At 47.1% G+C, this 16,682-nt stretch overlaps 1 protein-coding gene across 1 annotated transcript in view; it reads left to right on the forward strand.

The window, feature by feature from the left end:
- The first annotated feature begins 2,138 nt into the window (after positions 1-2,138).
- DNAAF4 (dynein axonemal assembly factor 4) overlaps positions 2,139-16,682 on the forward strand; it is a 59,097-nt gene continuing 44,553 nt past the window's right edge. Inside the window, exons 1-3 of the mRNA XM_089667890.1 lie at positions 2,139-2,307; positions 12,018-12,165; positions 14,548-14,681. Coding sequence (XP_089524016.1) covers positions 2,185-2,307; positions 12,018-12,165; positions 14,548-14,681 — 405 coding nt within the window. The 5' untranslated portion in view covers positions 2,139-2,184. The remainder of the gene's footprint in view (positions 2,308-12,017; positions 12,166-14,547; positions 14,682-16,682) is intronic.

Raw genomic sequence — 16,682 nt, forward strand, 5'->3', positions numbered from 1 at the left:
ACCCTGTAGTAGTATTTCTGCTATAGGGCAGTCAGGAAGCGGTTCCATAAGCAGTTTGTGCTAAGTTGCTGCGTTACTTTAACTGACAACTGTGCCGTCATGCAACGCTGCACCAAAATTAAATTTACGTCCTTTTTTCCCCACAAATTGAGCGTTCTTTCGGTGGTATTTGATCTCCTGTGCGTTTTTTATTTTTTGTGCTACAAAAAAAAGACCGACAATTTTGAGAATAAAAACCATATTTTGGACTTTTTGCTACAAAACATGTCCAGTAAAAAAATTTAAAAATCAAAATTCTTCATAAATTTAGGCCATAATGTATTCTGCAACATGTCTTTGCTAAAAAAAATCCCATCAGAGCCCATCACGGAGGACGGCTGAGGTACTGCAGATGACCCAGGAGAAGGGGATTCCAGACCAGGTTGTGTGCATCCTTAAAGGGACCTCCGGCTGACCACATTACTTATACATGCGTATTATTATTAAGCATCTGGTGAGTGCGTAATCTTACCACATTCCTGGCACATCACTGAATATTGATTGTAATACGCGAAGCACCGATTTGAGATCATATTTACCTGGATCTCCACTTTTGTCACTTTATGGACATTGAATTGTCATTTTTCATTTAATTGACAGCCACTTATTGTCATTTGTTCACTACTGTCACTTTATTATAATAAGCACTTTATTTTCATGATGTTTATTTATGAGTGGTTCATTATTAGCAATATATTACAATAGCACTATATTTGCACCTTGTCACTTTCATGGACATTCTATTGTCACTTTTGTGGAATTGACAGTCATTTATTATTGTCACTTTATCACAACAGCTATAATAGCATTTCATTTGGATATTTATTTGAGATTGGTTCATCAACAGTACTTGATTTGCACTTTATATTGCGCATTTTTTTGATGGTCATTAGTTTTTTAGTCCCGTTTAGCTCTGCACCTTTTATATATTATGTTTGTCTTGGAGGTTTTTTTGGTTACCTTTCTGGTGCTTTAGTGCTCGCTTGTCCATTTATATTTTATGTCTTCTCTTCTGATCCCAATCAAACACCTATAGGGAATTCTGAAGAGACAAGCTGAGCATCACTTTCCATCCAGCATCCAGGCTCTAAAAGAGATCGTTCTTGAAGAATGGACAAAGATAGACGTTGCAATATGTCACCAACTTGTTCATTCCATGCCTAGAAGACTTGCTGCTGTCCTTACACATCATGGAGATCATACATACTAGATGTAGTAGTTTTTGTTGTGAGGTGTATTCATTTTTGCATCAACTAATTTGAGTAAAGAAGATTTTGTAATCAGTTATAATAAACCTTACTTTCATTTCATGTATTGAGTTAAACAAATGTTCTATAAGACGCTGCTTTGGCAGAATTGTGGAAATTGTGTTTATTGAGATATTGATTAAAGTCTTACTTTTCAAAAGGGGTGTACTCATTTATGCTGAGCGCTGTATCTGTGTGAGGGAAATACTCCACCTGGTTGCCTCCACCTCAGGAGCCCCAGGCACAGCCCATGTCTCTCACAGAACCCCAGCCTTGGCTGCAGCTAATATACACAAATGGAGGAGTGAGTGGTCACAGGGAACAACCCATGTCTGCTCCCAACACCTCCAATGTGACCAGGGGTGGACTGACCATTTGGAAACACTGCCCGAGGGCCCGGGGTCAGTAGGGGGCCCCATGAGATGCCCCTGGTACCTTTTTCGAGTTTGGGCAAGGACACAGGGGCCCCATGATCCCCTATTGCCCGGGGGCCCCATGAGGTGTCAGTACACCCCTGAATGTGACAGACTCAGGAACAAGACACTACTAGGGGGGATGTATTCCAGTATCAATGAGAGACACCAAGCAGTCTTGTTATAATGTCTCTGGCACAATGAGCAGGGAGGAGACCCCACACCTCAGAAATCCATGGCTAGGTGTGTGTAGAGTGGGGAGGACACAGGACATGGCGTTGTATTGTACAATGATACAGCAGGCAGTGTCGGCTCTATCCTGTCACCCAGCTCTGCTCTTCCTGCAAGCACAGCCTGCCACTACCCCCTCCCACCAATCAGGGGGAAGCTGTACAGAGCCGGATGTAGAACTGCTATAGAATACGGAAGGCACCCGGAAGTTGTCAGTTACCATAGCGACAAGTGATACCTCTCTAATCGGGAACATGCCGATTATGGTGAAGGATTTCACCTGGCAGCAGACGGAGAAGGAGATTTATATATCCGTACCGGTAAAGGGAGCCAAGGCGTGCCAGAGCAATGTGCTGTGTACCGAGGACTACATCAAGGTGAGGGGACAGCAACATGGAGGATGTCACTGGTCACCTCCACCTGCTGATAATGATACATGCCTGACAGTCATGCTGCACTCCTGTAATTGCTAGACACTTGTTTGTCATGTGCATCTCTTGAATATGTTGAAAGCCTGGCTGTCACGTGCATCTTCTGCAAATGCTATACACCTGGCTGCCATAGGCACCTCCTAAAAATGCTAGCACAGTGGCTAAGTGGTTAGCACTTCTGCCTGTCAGCACCAGGGTCATCGGTTGAAATCCCAATCACAACACAGCATGGAGTTTGCATGTTCTCCCTGTGCCTGTGTGGGTTTCCTCCAGGTACTCCAGTTTCCTCCCACATTCCAAAGACATACTGGTAGGTTATTTGGCTCCTGTCTAAATTGGCCCTAGTATGTGTATTAGGAATGCAAAGTTACCAGAATCCGTGCCAATACATGAGTACTCCTACTTGTGAAAAGGCTCCTGAAACTGACATTCTGCGGTGCGATTTGCGTCAATACAAAATGTATGGATACAAACTGCACCATAAAGAATAGCATGCAATTTGAACAGGAATGCAATTCCTCTCCAAATCGCATGTGATTTCCCCATTGCTCCTGTGTGAACCCAAGCTTGTCATACAGGAGCAGTGCAGGAAACTTCCCTGCATGGATCCCATGCTGTCACAGAAAGAAAAGCTGGGGATTTAAAATCCCCGCGGCTTTCTCTCCTCTGAGTGGAGGGACAGCAGTATGGGCTAGACGGCTTTTGACTGTCAGCACCACCACGGAAGCCATCTAGCCTGTACTGTCATCCCTGCAAGGAGAGGAGAGAGCCACAGGGATTTCAAATCTCCAGACCAGTGAAGCAGCTCTCTCTCCTCTCCTTTCAGGGATGACAATATGGGCTTGATGGCTTCTGATTGGTTAGCACCGTGGTGGTGCTGATCAATCAAAAGCCATGTAGCCCGTACTGTCATCCCTGCAAGGGGAGGGGAGAAAAGAAAGCCATGGGGATTTCAAATGCCCAACTTTTCTTTCTGCAACAGCGTGGGATCTGTGCAGGGAGGTTTCCCGCACCCCTCCTGTGTGAACTCAGGATATGACAAGCCTGGGTTCACAAGAAGCAATAGGGAAACCGCATGCAATTTTTAATAGGAATTGCATTTCTGTTCAAATCACATACTATTCTTTCCGGTGCAATTTGCGTCCATTCATTTGGTATGGACGCAAATTGTACCACAAAGTATTGGTGCATCCCTAATGTGTATGTGTGAATGTGAGTTAGGGAACTTCGATTGTAAGCTGCTTAGTCCTTAGGGATCGAACATACAATATATACATATGTAAAGCACTGTGTAAATTGATGCTGCTATATAAGTACCTGAAAATAAATGTTTACAAGAAACCAGTACTAGAAGAAGTGTAGAGGCTGACTTCAGGTTGTCCTGTTGATTCAAAAGCATTAAAGCGATTCTAAAGGTTAATTTTTTTTCTTGGGGGGGAAATAGCCAACATGTTACACTTGCCTACTGTGTGCAGCGGTTTTTGCACAGAGCTGCCCGAGTCCTCCTCTTCTCTGGTCCCCCGTGGGCTCTCTTGGCTCCTTTCTGTCGGGTGCCCCCACAGTAAGCAGCTTGCTATGAGGGCACCTGCTGCTCCGTGTATCCATTCACACACAGAGTCACAGCTTGGCCTTGCCCACTCGCTCCTCATTGGCTGACTGGCTGTGATTGACCGCAGCGGGAGCCAATGGCTCCCAATTGCTGTCTCAGCCAATGAGAAGGCAGAGACCCAGGACAGCTGTGCACATCGCTGGATTGAGATGAGGCTCGGGTAAGTATTAAGGGGGCTGGGGGCACTGTTGCACACAGGTTTTTTACCTCCATGCATAGAATGCATGAAGGTAAAAAACATTGAGCCTTTACAACCACTTTCAAACTAAAATCCAGGCTGCTATGTTGGAAGTGTGACTGCAGTTCTCAATGGAACATACACTATATTGCCAAAAGTATTGGGACACCCCTCCAAATCATTGGATTCGGGTGTTCCAATCACCTCCATGGCCACAGATGTATAAAATCAAGCACCTAGGCATGCAGACTGCTTCTGCAAACATTTGTGAAAGAATGGGTCGCTCTCAGGAGCTCAGTGAATTCAAGCGTGGTACCGTGATAGGTTGCCACCTGTGCAATAAGTCCATCTGTGAAATTTCCTTGCTACTAAATATTCCACGATCAACTGTTAGTGGTATTATAACAAAGTGGAAGCAACTGGGCACAAAAGCAACTCAGCCACGAAGTGGTGGGTCACATAAAATGACAGAGCGGGGTCAGCGCATGTTGAAGTGCAGAGCGCACAGAAGTTGCCAACTGTCTGTCAAGAGTCAATAGCTAAAGACCTCCAAACTTCATGTGGCCTTCAGATTAGCACAACAACAGTGCGCAGATAGCTTCATGAAATGGGTTTCCATGGCTGAGCAGCTGCCTCCAAGCCTTACATCACCAAGTGCAATGCAAAGCGTCGGATGCAGTGGCGTAAAGCACACCGCCACTAGACTCTAGAGCAGTGGAGATGTGTTCTCTGGAGTGACGAATCATGCTTCTTTGTCTGGCAATCCAATGGACGTGTTTGGCGGTTGCCAGGAGAACAGTACTTGCCTGTCTGCATTGTGTCAAGTGTAAAGTTTGGTAGAGGGGGATTATGGTGTGGTTCCATGAAGGTCCTGGCATCTAGTGGAGATCGCTGGAGTAGCGGTGTCTGCTTCAGTGATTTCTAGGGGGCTTAGCCAGGTATAGTTGGTATAGTACAGTTAGTGTCAGGAATGGACTGGCCAGCAATAGTGGGACTCAGCTGCCTTATGAGCTGCAGTACCAGGGCTGGCCAGCGGGTGCTCCCAGCAATCAGAGACTCAACCTGGCAGCCAGTCAAACCCCTGGAACTAATTATACTGGTGTATTTAAGGGACATTCAGACCTGCAGACTCTGCCTTGGTGTTGTGTTTCTCTTGGGCCCTGTATCCTGTTCCTGCTCTCTGTTCCTGTCTGATTCTCTGCTGACCCTGCTCTGATCCCTGGCTTGTCTGACCATTCTCCTCTGCCTGACCCTTTGTACCACGCTGCCCGCTACCTGCTGAACCTGGCCTGTGACCCCGACCATTCTCCGCTTGCTCCCCCTGTACCTACCTGCCCGACTGATATTGACCCGGCTTGCCTGATGACGCTCGCGTTGTATGTACTGTTATCTGTGGGTGGTTGGTTGGTTTGTTTGCACTGTGTTAAGTTTTAGTATTGCACTGCGTTTATGTTTGTATGGTTAGTGTTAATAAATTACATTGTTTATCACATATCTGAAGTCTGCGTTTCCCTGCGTCAGTCACACACCTCTGGTCACACTTGGGAGCCCTGACATTACACCAAGGCCAATCCTGACCAGAAGTGGCTGCACAGGGAAGCCATCTTGGCTTGTTGATGGGAAGGATGGATCTGGATGAGGTTGCGTATTTATATCTGCTAGTGTTTGATGACAGGGAGTATGCTTATCAAACTCTGAAGGAGTATCCCCGGGATGAACTGCTAGAATGTATACGGATCGCTCATGTTCTAGTAGATCAGGGCACAGAGTTCTCTGAGGTGCAGCCATTGATTCAGGTTTGTGCTGAGTTGGTTTCATCTGGTTCCCCCGAATGCAGGGATGAATTTTTGCCACCATTTAGTGCAGACCAGGTAGAGTCCCTGGTGTGGTTATTAGAGGATGATGTGGATTACTTTCTGGAGCGTTATTCTGCATGTTCACCACAGACACTAAGAGATTGTATAAACGCAGTGCAGTCTTTGGTCAGACAGGCTTTGTGTAAGCTCAGCTTTGTTCAACCCATACTGCAGACATGGACAGACTTGTTGCACCCAGCCCCAGTCAGCTTACAAAAACCCAGTCCTGCTTCTAACCTATTTCCTCAAAACTCTATTCCTGCATTCCCAACAGCTCCTCCTGCCCTGCTATCTACCGCATGTCAGTACCCTGTTCCCACTCGCTGCACCTATCCTGCCTTTAACCCTGTAAAAAAGCCCTCTGTAGCAACTGCTCCCTCCCCTGTTCCATCCTCCAGTTCTTCTCTGTCTCCAGCTGCTCCATTCGTTTGCAGACCTGTGTTTACTTGCAGTGCTCCAGTAGTTAAAACCAGAAAAAAGCGAAAATTCTTTCCAACCAATACCATCCTGCCAGTATCCAAACCGGTGAACCTGCCTTCCGTGGTTCAGTCTGAAGCCTCTACTCGGCCTGATGCCTCTACTCGGCCTGATGCCTCTACTCGGCCTGAAGCCTCTACTCGGCCTGAAGCCTCTACTCGGCCTGATGCCTCTACCCAGCATGATGAACTGATCCAGCCAGACGATCCAATACCTGGTGACCCGGTGCCCACTGCCTTGCCAGATGACGCGGTGCCCGCTGGCAAGCCAAATGACCTGATGCCTGGTGACCCAGTGCCCGCTGTCATACCTGGTGACCCGATGCCCGCTGTCGAGCCAGACCACCCGGTACCTGATGACCCGGTGCCCACTGCCTTGCCAGATGATGCGGTGCCCGCTGTCGAGCCAAATGACCTGCTGCCTGGTGACCCGATGCCCGCTGTCCAGCCAGACGATCCAATGTCTGACCCAGTGCCAGCGGTCATGCCAGTTGACTCGGAGCCTACTGTCGTGCCTGGTGACTTGGTGCCCGCCGCTTCGCCTGGGGGCCCGAGACCTGTCGCTCCGCCTGGGGGTCCGGCGCCCGCCGCTCCGCCTGAGGGCCCGAGACCTGTCGCTCCGCCTGGGGGTCCGGCGCCCGCCGCTCCGCCTGAGGGCCCGAGACCTGTCGCTCCGCCTGGGGGTCCGGCGCCCGCCTCTCCGCCTGAGGGCCCGAGACCTGTCGCTCCGCCTGGGGGTCCGGCGCCCGCCGCTCCGCCTGGGGGCCCGATGCCCGTCGCTCCGCCTGAGGGCCCGAGACCTGTCGCTCCGCCTGGGGGTCCGGCGCCCGCCGCTCCGCCTGGGGGCCCGATGCCCGTCGCTCCGCCTGGGGGCCCGATGCCTGTCGCTCCGCCTGGGGGCCCGGCGCCTGTCGCCCCTCCTGGGGGCCCGGCGCCTGTCGCCCCTCCTGGGGGCCCGGCGCCTGTCGCCCCGCCTGGGGGCCCGCTGCTCCGCCCGGGGGCCCGCTGCCTGCCGCCCCGCCCGGGGGCCCGCTGCCTGCCGCCCCGCCCGGGGGCCCGGTGCCTGCCGCCCCGCCCGGGGGCCCGGTGCCTGCCGCCCCGCCCGGGGGCCCGCTGCCTGCCGCCCCGCCCGGGGGCCCGGTGCCTGCCGCTCGGCCCGGTGCCTGCCGCTCCGCCCGGGGGCCCGGTGCCTGCTGCTCGGCCCGGTGCCTGCCGCTCCGCCCGGGGGCCCGGTGCCTGCCGCTCCGCCCGGGGGCCCGGTGCCTGCCGCTCCGCCCGGGGGCCCGGTGCCTGCCGCTCCGCCTGGGGGCCCGCTGCCTGCCGCTTCGCCTGGTAATCCGGTGTGCCTCTGCCCGGAGTCCAGCCCGGTGTGCCTCTGCCCGGAGTCCAGCCCGGTGTGCCTCTGCCCGGAGTCCAGCCCGGTGTGCCTCTGCCCGGAGTCCAGCCCGGTGTGCCTCTGCCCGGAGTCCAGCCCGGTGTGCCTCTGCCCGGAGTCCAGCCCGGTGTGCCTCTGCCCGGAGTCCAGCCCGGTGTGCCTCTGCCCGGAGTCCTGCCCGATGTGCCTCTGCCCGGTGTGCCGCTGCCCGGAGTCCTGCCCGGTGTGCCAGTCTTTGATATCCCGCCAGTTACCAGACCCGGGCGGTGGAACATTTTGACCAACTAGGACTGTTTGGAGCGTCCTGAGGCTGCTCCTTGAGGGGGGGGTACTGTCGGGAATGGACTGGCCAGCAATAGTGGGACTCAGCTGCCTTATGAGCTGCAGTACCAGGGCTGGCCAGCGGGTGCTCCCAGCAATCAGAGACTCAACCTGGCAGCCAGTCAAACACCTGGAACTAATTATACTGGTGTATTTAAGGGACATTCAGACCTGCAGACTCTGCCTTGGTGTTGTGTTTCTCTTGGGCCCTGTATCCTGTTCCTGCTCTCTGTTCCTGTCTGATTCTCTGCTGACCCTGCTCTGATCCCTGGCTTGTCTGACCATTCTCCTCTGCCTGACCCTCTGTACCACGCTGCCCGCTACCTGCTGAACCTGGCCTGTGACCCCGACCATTCTCCGCTTGCTCCCTCTGTACCTACCTGCCCGACTGATATTGACCCGGCCTGCCTGATGACGCTCGCATTGTATGTACTGTTATCTGTGGGTGGTTGGTTGGTTTGTTTGCACTCTGTTATGTTTTAGTATTGCACTGCGTTTTATGTTTGTATGGTTAGTGTTAATAAATTACATTGTTTATAACATATCTGAAGTCTGCGTTTCCCTGCGTCAGTCACACACCTCTGGTCACACCCCGGAGCCCTGACAGTTAGGTCCATATATATGTGGACAGAGGCACAATTTTCATACTTTTGGCTCTGTATGCCACCAGCATAAATTAAAACAAAACAATCCAAATGAATTTGAATTGCAGACTTTCAGCTTTAATTCAAGGGGTTGAACATACATATCAAGTACAAATTTTAGAAACTGCAACCATTTTTATACACAGTCCCTCTATTTTCAGGGGCTTAAATGTAATTGGACAAATATAATCATAAATAAAATATTCGTTGTTAATATTTTGTTGAGCATCCTTTACTGGCAATGACTGCCTGAAGTCTGGAACCCATGGACATCTGCAGCGGTCTTCAATTGTTCTTTGTTTGTGGGTCTTTCTGCCTTTAGTTTTGCCTTCAGCAAGTGAAATGCATGCTCAATTGTGTTGAGATCAGGTGACTGACTTGGCCATAGCAGAATATTCCACTTCTTTTCCTACAAAAGCTCCTGGGTTGCTTTTGCAGTATGTTTTGGATCATTGTCCATCTGTACTGTCCAATCAACTTATCTGCATTTGGCTGAATCTGGGCTGAAAGTATATCTCTAAACACTGCAGAATTAATCTGGCTACTTCGGTCTTCTGTCACATCATCAATAAACATCAATGACCCAGTGCCACTGTAAGTCATGCATGCCCATGCAATCACACTGCCTCCACCATGTTTTACAGATGGCGCTGTGTGCTTTGGATCATGAGCTGTTTCAAGCCTTTTCCACACTTTTTTCTTCCCATCATTCTGGTGCAGATTAATCTTAGTTTCATCCGTCCAAAGAATGCTTTTCCAGAACTGGTCTGGCTTTTTTAGATTTTTTTGGCAAGTCTAATCTGGCTTTTCTATTCTTCAGGCTTATGAATGGTTTGCACCTTGTGGTGAACCCTCTGTATTTGCTGGAGAGTGTCCTTCACTTGTCTGGATGTTGTGAATGGGTTTTTCTTTACCATAGAGAGGATCCTGCGATCATCCACCACTGTTGTCTTCCACGGATGTCCATGCCTTTTTTATGTTGCTGAGCTCACCAGTGCATTCTTCTTTCCTTAGAATGTACCAAACTGTTGATTTGGCCACTCCTAATGTTGATGCTATCTCTTTATTTAATTTGTTTAGTTTTTGAAGCTTTACAATGGCCTGTTTCACTTGCACGGACAACACATGATGTAGGTTTACAGCAATAGATTCCAAATGCAAATACCACACTTAGAATCAACTCCAGACTTTTACCTGCTTAATTGATGAAAAAACTAAAATTGTGCCTGTGTCCAAATATACAGTATCTCACAGAAGTGAGCACACCCCTCACATTTTTGTAAATATTTTATGATATCTTTTCATGTGACAACACTGAAGAAATTACACTTTGCTACAATGTAAAGTAGTGAGTGTACAGTTTGTATAACAATGTAAATTTGCTGTCCCCTCAAAATAACTCAACACAGCCATTAATGTCTAAACCGCTGGCAACAAAAGTGAGTACACCCCTAAGTGAAAATGTCCAAATTGGGCCCAATTAGACATTTTCCGTCCCCGGTGTCATGGCACTCATTAGTGTTACAAGGTCTCAGGTGTGTTAAATTTGGTGTTATTCCTCTCACTCTCTCATACTGGTCACTGGACGTTCAACATGGCACCTCATGGCAAAGAACTCTCTGAGGATCTGTTGCTCTACATAAGAATTGTTGCTCTACATAAAGATGGCTTAGGCTATAAGAAGATTGACAAGACCCTGAAACTGAGCTGCAGCACAGTGGCCAAGACTATACAACGGTTTAACAGGACTGGTTCCACTCAGAACAGGCCTCGCCATGGTCGACCAAAAAAGTTGAGTGCATATGCTGAGCGTCATATCCAGAGGTTGTCTTTGGGCAATAGACGTATGAGTGCTGCCAGCATTGCTGCAGAGGTTGAAGGGGTGGGGGGTCAGCCTGTCAGTGCTCAGACCATATGCCTCACACTGCATCAAATTGGTCTGCATGGCTGTCATCCCAGAAGGAAGCCTCTTCTAAAGATGATGCACAAGAAAGCCCACAAACATTTTGCTGAAGACAAGCAGACTAAGTACATGGATTACTGGAACCATGTCCTGTGGTCTGATGACACCAAGATAAACTTATTTGGTTTAGATGGTGTCAAGCGTGTGTGGCGGCAACCAGGTGAGGAGTACAAAGACAAGTGTGTCTTGCCTACAGTCAAGCATGGTGGTGGGAATGTCATGGTCTGGAGCTGCATGAGTGCTGTCAACATTGGGGAGCTACAGTTCATTGAGGGAACCATGAATGCCAACATGTACTGTGACATACTGAAGCAGAGTATGATCCTCTCCCTTCGGAGACTGGGCCGCAGAGCAGTATTCCAGCATGATAACGACCCCAAACACACCTCCAAGACGACCACTGCCTTGCTAAAGAAGCTGAGGGTAAAGGTGATGGACTGGCCAAGCATGTTTCCAGACCTAAACCCTATTGAGCATCTGTGTGGCATCCACTAATGGAAGGTGGAGGAGCGTAAGGTCTCTAACATCCACCAGCTCCATGATGTCGTCATGGAGGAGTGGAAGAGGACTCCAGTGGCAACCTGTGACGCTCTGGTGAACTCCATGCCCAAGAGGGTAGGGGCAGTGCTGGAAAATAATGGTGGTCACACAAAATATTGACACTTTGGGCCCAATTTGGACATTTTCACTTAGGGGTGTACTCACTTTTGTTGCCAGCGGTTTAGACATTAATGGCTGTGTTGAGTTATTTTGAGGGGACATCAAATTTACACTGTTATACAAGCTGTACACTCACTACTTTACATGGTAGCAAAGTGTCATTTCTTCAGTGTTATCATATGAAAAGATCTAATAAAATATGTACAAAAATGTGAGGGGTGTACTCACTTCTGTGAGATACTGTATATGGACCTAACTGTATATACAGTACATAGTTACATTGGTCCAAGATGGACCAAGGTAACCATGTATAAAATATCCACACCTGGAATGGTAAAGGGGCAGAACACAGTCTTAAAATATGGAAACTATGCTCTGTTCCTTCACTGTTCGTAATAGGTAAAGATTACATTGTAACTACATAATAAGAAGATGAATACTACTGACATGGCTCTGGATTGACTATGGTGAGTTAAAGACTGAAAGGCAGAGATTGGTGGATGCTGAGCTACCTTTTTCATTTATCTTACAATAAGGAATAACAACATGTTTCTCTTTTCTTTGTAATATATAGGTGAATTTTCCTCCATTCTTGTTTGAATTATTTCCACTGTTGCCTATTGATGTTGACAAAAGTAGTGCAAAGATTGGCAATGGAGTCATCCTCTTTACCCTACATAAGCAGGAGCCATCTATTTGGGACACCCTGTCTAATGCTAATAGTAAGTACTTTCCATACTGTGCGTGTCATTTGTTCATTTTTTTTGCAGCAACACTGAGCAAAACAAGAGCAGTAAGACTGGATTTACTATGAGTTGCATCTTGGATAATACATTCCTTCCCCTGCTTCTTATGTGTAGTACAGCACTAGTACAAAGCCTTTCCACAACCACTTCCTAAGTGCTTGTAATTCAGCCACTAAACCATCTTTGGGCTGATTCACATGTTTAGCTTTTAGTTCTGCCCCTCTGAAAAGTGATCTATGGTAGTGTTTACTAGGTGAAGATGCGATGTGTCTCCTGCTCCCTGCCTGTTTGTGCCCTCAAAATGCAGACCCACCGTGCTGCTACTGCATGGTTGCAGGGCAGTTGCAGTGTGGCCCCATTAACTTGAACAAGGCTTGCCATATAATTTTTTCTCTGGCTGCAAAGCAAATCATCGTGTTTGTGGCATGTGTACAGCCCTGGGCGGCTGCATCTCTGTGTTTACATGGGATGATGGGGTGATAAAACTGCAACTCAACCACCTACTTTTACATCTACCTGGTCGCCCGTGTAAACAAGCTTGTGTTTTTATACCAACACCAGCTATGCAGTATATTGTTTAGGATAGTTTTATATGAGGATTTCAGGATTGGAACTTACTAGTCCATTTGAATAGGGGTGCATATTGAACATCAATTAAATATATACTGTATATTACAAAAAAACTGACCTTCAGTACTCTTTATATCTGAAGAAGTCAGAGGGCTCAAGCTGGCTATACACTACTTGACTTGCGGCTGATTCCTGCTGAATTGGCTGAAATTTGAGCTGGGGTTGGTCCTTTTGGCAGTTGCCCACAAATCCCCTCCTGCTTCACAAAAGTTGAAAGAACAGTTCCAAAGATTCTTAGCCGAACAGCCCTTGCTTCCAATCAGATGCAAGCACTGTTCAGGTATTCAGCAGTGGCTGCTGAATGCAATAGCCAGCAGATGATATTCCTGTATCCACACTGCTTAGCATAGACGGGGTAATCATTGGATTTCTCTCATTCAGCCCACTGGACTGAACAAGAGAATTCAAAGTGTGCATGGCCAGTTTCATTGTGCAGGTGTGGCCTGGCTGAAGATGCTTTTTGTAAAAATTTGGAGCAGGTAAGTAAACAGCTTGGTAGAGGAATTTAGTTTGGATTCCTCTTATTCGTAAGCTGGCCATACATAGTTTTTTTTTTTTTCAGATTCCTCCATCTACACAAACAAGGTGGATGAAGGAGCCCCCCTCCTGCTGGCTGCCCGGGACTTTGTATTCTGACAGCAGGATCTTCTACTTGGCTGCTGCCATGAAAAAGAGTTTCCAGCATGTCCCTTCAGCATAAATCAATCAAACGATCGACTTCTGTTAAGCGGGGACAGGCACACACTGATTAAAATGTTCCCAGTTCAGTGTCTGGCCAGCTTTATTATTTTATAATGCAGGGTTTGTATAGAGCAAACAGTTTGGGCAGCAATTCTCCATATAAAGGAAGACAATACAGGTAAAATACAATTCAAGACAAGAGGGCTAAGCTGGCCATACATGGCCTATTGCCTGCAGTGCTGATCTATCAACTTTTATTCGACTGGGATGTTGAACAGATGTTGATTGGTAGATCGACTTGTGTTCAACTGCAGTGGCCATGCGTAGAACGAAATTCTGAACTGGCCCAATTTCAATCCATCTAGGGCCAGCTTTAGAAGAGTGTAGACTAGTTTTGCAAGACTGGGAAAGGGAAGGTCACCAAGTTTTATTAAAGAATATGTAAACCCAACATTTCAAATTCCTGATGCTTTCTGTACCATATACTTTTATGAAAAAGTATCCTGTTCTCTTTGTATCGGTTCCTTTGTTTTAAATCCCTAGTGTTCCTGCCAGTTCCTCTGCTTTCCTATTGAAAAATGACCACACTAGGCATGAGAGCACAGTGTGGTCAGTTCTCTAGTTCTGCTGGGAACTCAGTGTACTCCCCTCCAATCATCATACTTCTGCTGACACACCCCCTCCGCATACAGCCTTTCACTGTGAATATCGGTGTTCTGCTATTTCTCCTCCACCACTTCTCTATACAGCTGAGAACAGAGGGAATGTGATCACTTATAAAAAAGGGAAAAAAGATATTTGTAATGTTATTTTCTATCTATATGCAAAGGTTTTAACCTTTCATTTCTATTTTAAACTGAATGAGTTGTTTTACAAGGTGAAGGGTTTACAATCACTTTCAATGACAGCTGTTCTTGAACAAAATAAAAAAATATTCAGATATGTTATGGTGACTAATGCTGATCTTTTATGCTCACTTATGCAAACATCCTGAAATACATGTTTAGCTACAAATAAATGTTTTATTTTATATTTCTTAATTTTTAGTGGATAAGGATGCAATGCAGAAAGTCAGAGAGAAAGCTATTGCTAGAGTGCAGGAGAAAGCTAAAGAAGATGCAGAGGCTAGAGCGATACGTAAGAGAGAAAACGAGAAGTACTCTCTGGAGGTCATGATGAAGGTTGGTAACATACATGTCTGATTTAATATAAAGGAGACCATATCTTGCCATTACTTAACATTCCAATGCGAGACTGAAGCATGCATTTGTAGAGATGCTTCACGTTGCTCTCCAATGCGGGGGAGGAACTAACTTGACTGATTACTTCTTATGCCTCACTGTTGTACAGCAAATTACAGGCTTTTTTTCTTACTTGAAGTACAGGTGCAAAATCACATGTATTTGGCCCCATAGACTTTTAGATAGTAGCACCTGAAAAATGTGCATAGTCAATCCTATGGGGGCAAAAACAAGCAATTCTGCCCTAAAGAAGCTCATGTATTTTTTTTCCAGGTTAATTTTTTTCAAAAAGCTAAGGGTTATATTAGGTGTTACCTAGCACCACATCCCATAATGCATAAGCAGATAAATGTCTGTCAATCAAGACAGCACAAAAGGTATTGAGGACTTTATTGGTGTGTTACCTCTCAAAGACACACATGCATCAACAAATTAAATAGCAAATGTTATTGATATCAATCCAACCCGACATACCAGGTTAATAGATACTAAAATCCATCCAACAAAGCACAAAATGAGTTAAGAACATATGCTTGGTACTGAACATGACCGCTATTATTTATAGCCCCATCAACAGCACATACATACATACATACATAGTGAGGAGCAGAAGTATTTGAACACCCTGCGATTTTGCAAGTTCTCCCACTTAGAAATCATGGAGGGGTCTGAAATTCACATTGTAGGTGCATTCCCACTCTGAGAGACAGAATTAAAAAAAAAAAAAAAATTCAGGAAATCACATTGTATGATTTTAAAGAATTTATTTGTCTTGCACTGCTGAACATAAGTATTTGAACACCTAAGAAAATCAGTGTTAATATTTGGTACAGAAGCCTTTGTTTGCAATTACAGAGGTCAAACGTTTCCTGTAGTTCTTGACCAGGTTTGCACACACTGCAGCAGGGATTTTGGCCTACTCCTCCACACAGATCTCCTCTAGATCTGTCAGGTTTCGGCGCTGTCGCTGAGCAACACAGAGTTTCAGCTCCCTCCAAAGATGTTCTATTGGATTATGGTCTGGAGACTGGCTGGGCCACTTCAGAACCTTGATATGCTTCTTACGGAGCCACTCCTTGGTTATCCTGGCTCTGTGCTTCGGGTCATTGTCATGTTGGAAGACCCAGCCACGACCCATCTTCAATGCTCTGACTGAGGGAAGGAGGTTGTTGCTCAAAATCTCACAATAAATAGCCCCATTCATCCTCTCCTTAATACAGTGCAGTCGTTTTGTCCCCTTTGCAGAAAAGCACCCCCAAAGCATGATGTTACCACCCCCATGCTTCACAGTAAGGATGGTGTTCTTGGGATGCAACTCATCCTTCTTTTTCCTCCAAACTCGACGAGTGAAGTTTAGGCCAAAAAGTTCTATTTTGGTCTCATCTGACCACATGACTTTCTCCCATGCCTCCTCTGGATCATCCAGATGGTCATTGGCAAACTTCAGACGGGCCTGGACATGTGATGACTTGAGCAGGAGAACCTTCCGTGCAATGCATGATTTGAAACCATGACAGAGTAGTGTTCTAGTGAAGTGACCTTTGAAACTGTGGTCCCAGCTCTCTTCATGTCATTGACCAACTCCTCCCTTGTAGTTCTGGGCTGATTCCTCACCTTTCTTATCATCAGTGATACCCCACAAGGTGAGATCTTGCATGGAGCCCCAGTCCAAGTGAGACTGACAGTCGTTTTTAGCCTCTTCCATTTTCTAACAATTTCTCCAACAGTTGATCTATTTTCACCAAGCTGCTTGGCAATTGCCCCGTAGCCCTTTCCAGCCTTATGGAGGTCCACAGTTTTGTCTCTGGTGTCTTTTGACAGCTCTTTGGTCTTGCCCATGGTAGTAGTTGGCGTCTGACTGACTGTGGGGTGGACAGGTGTCTTTAAAGAGCTCAGACAGGTGCTACTAAGTTAGATTAATGAGTGGAGTAGAGGTGGACT

The sequence above is a fragment of the Staurois parvus genome, unplaced genomic scaffold, assembly GCF_062004578.1.
Source record: "Staurois parvus isolate SC_StPar_1 unplaced genomic scaffold, SC_StPar_1.0 ptg000054l, whole genome shotgun sequence".
Classification (NCBI taxonomy): Eukaryota; Metazoa; Chordata; class Amphibia; order Anura; family Ranidae; genus Staurois; species Staurois parvus.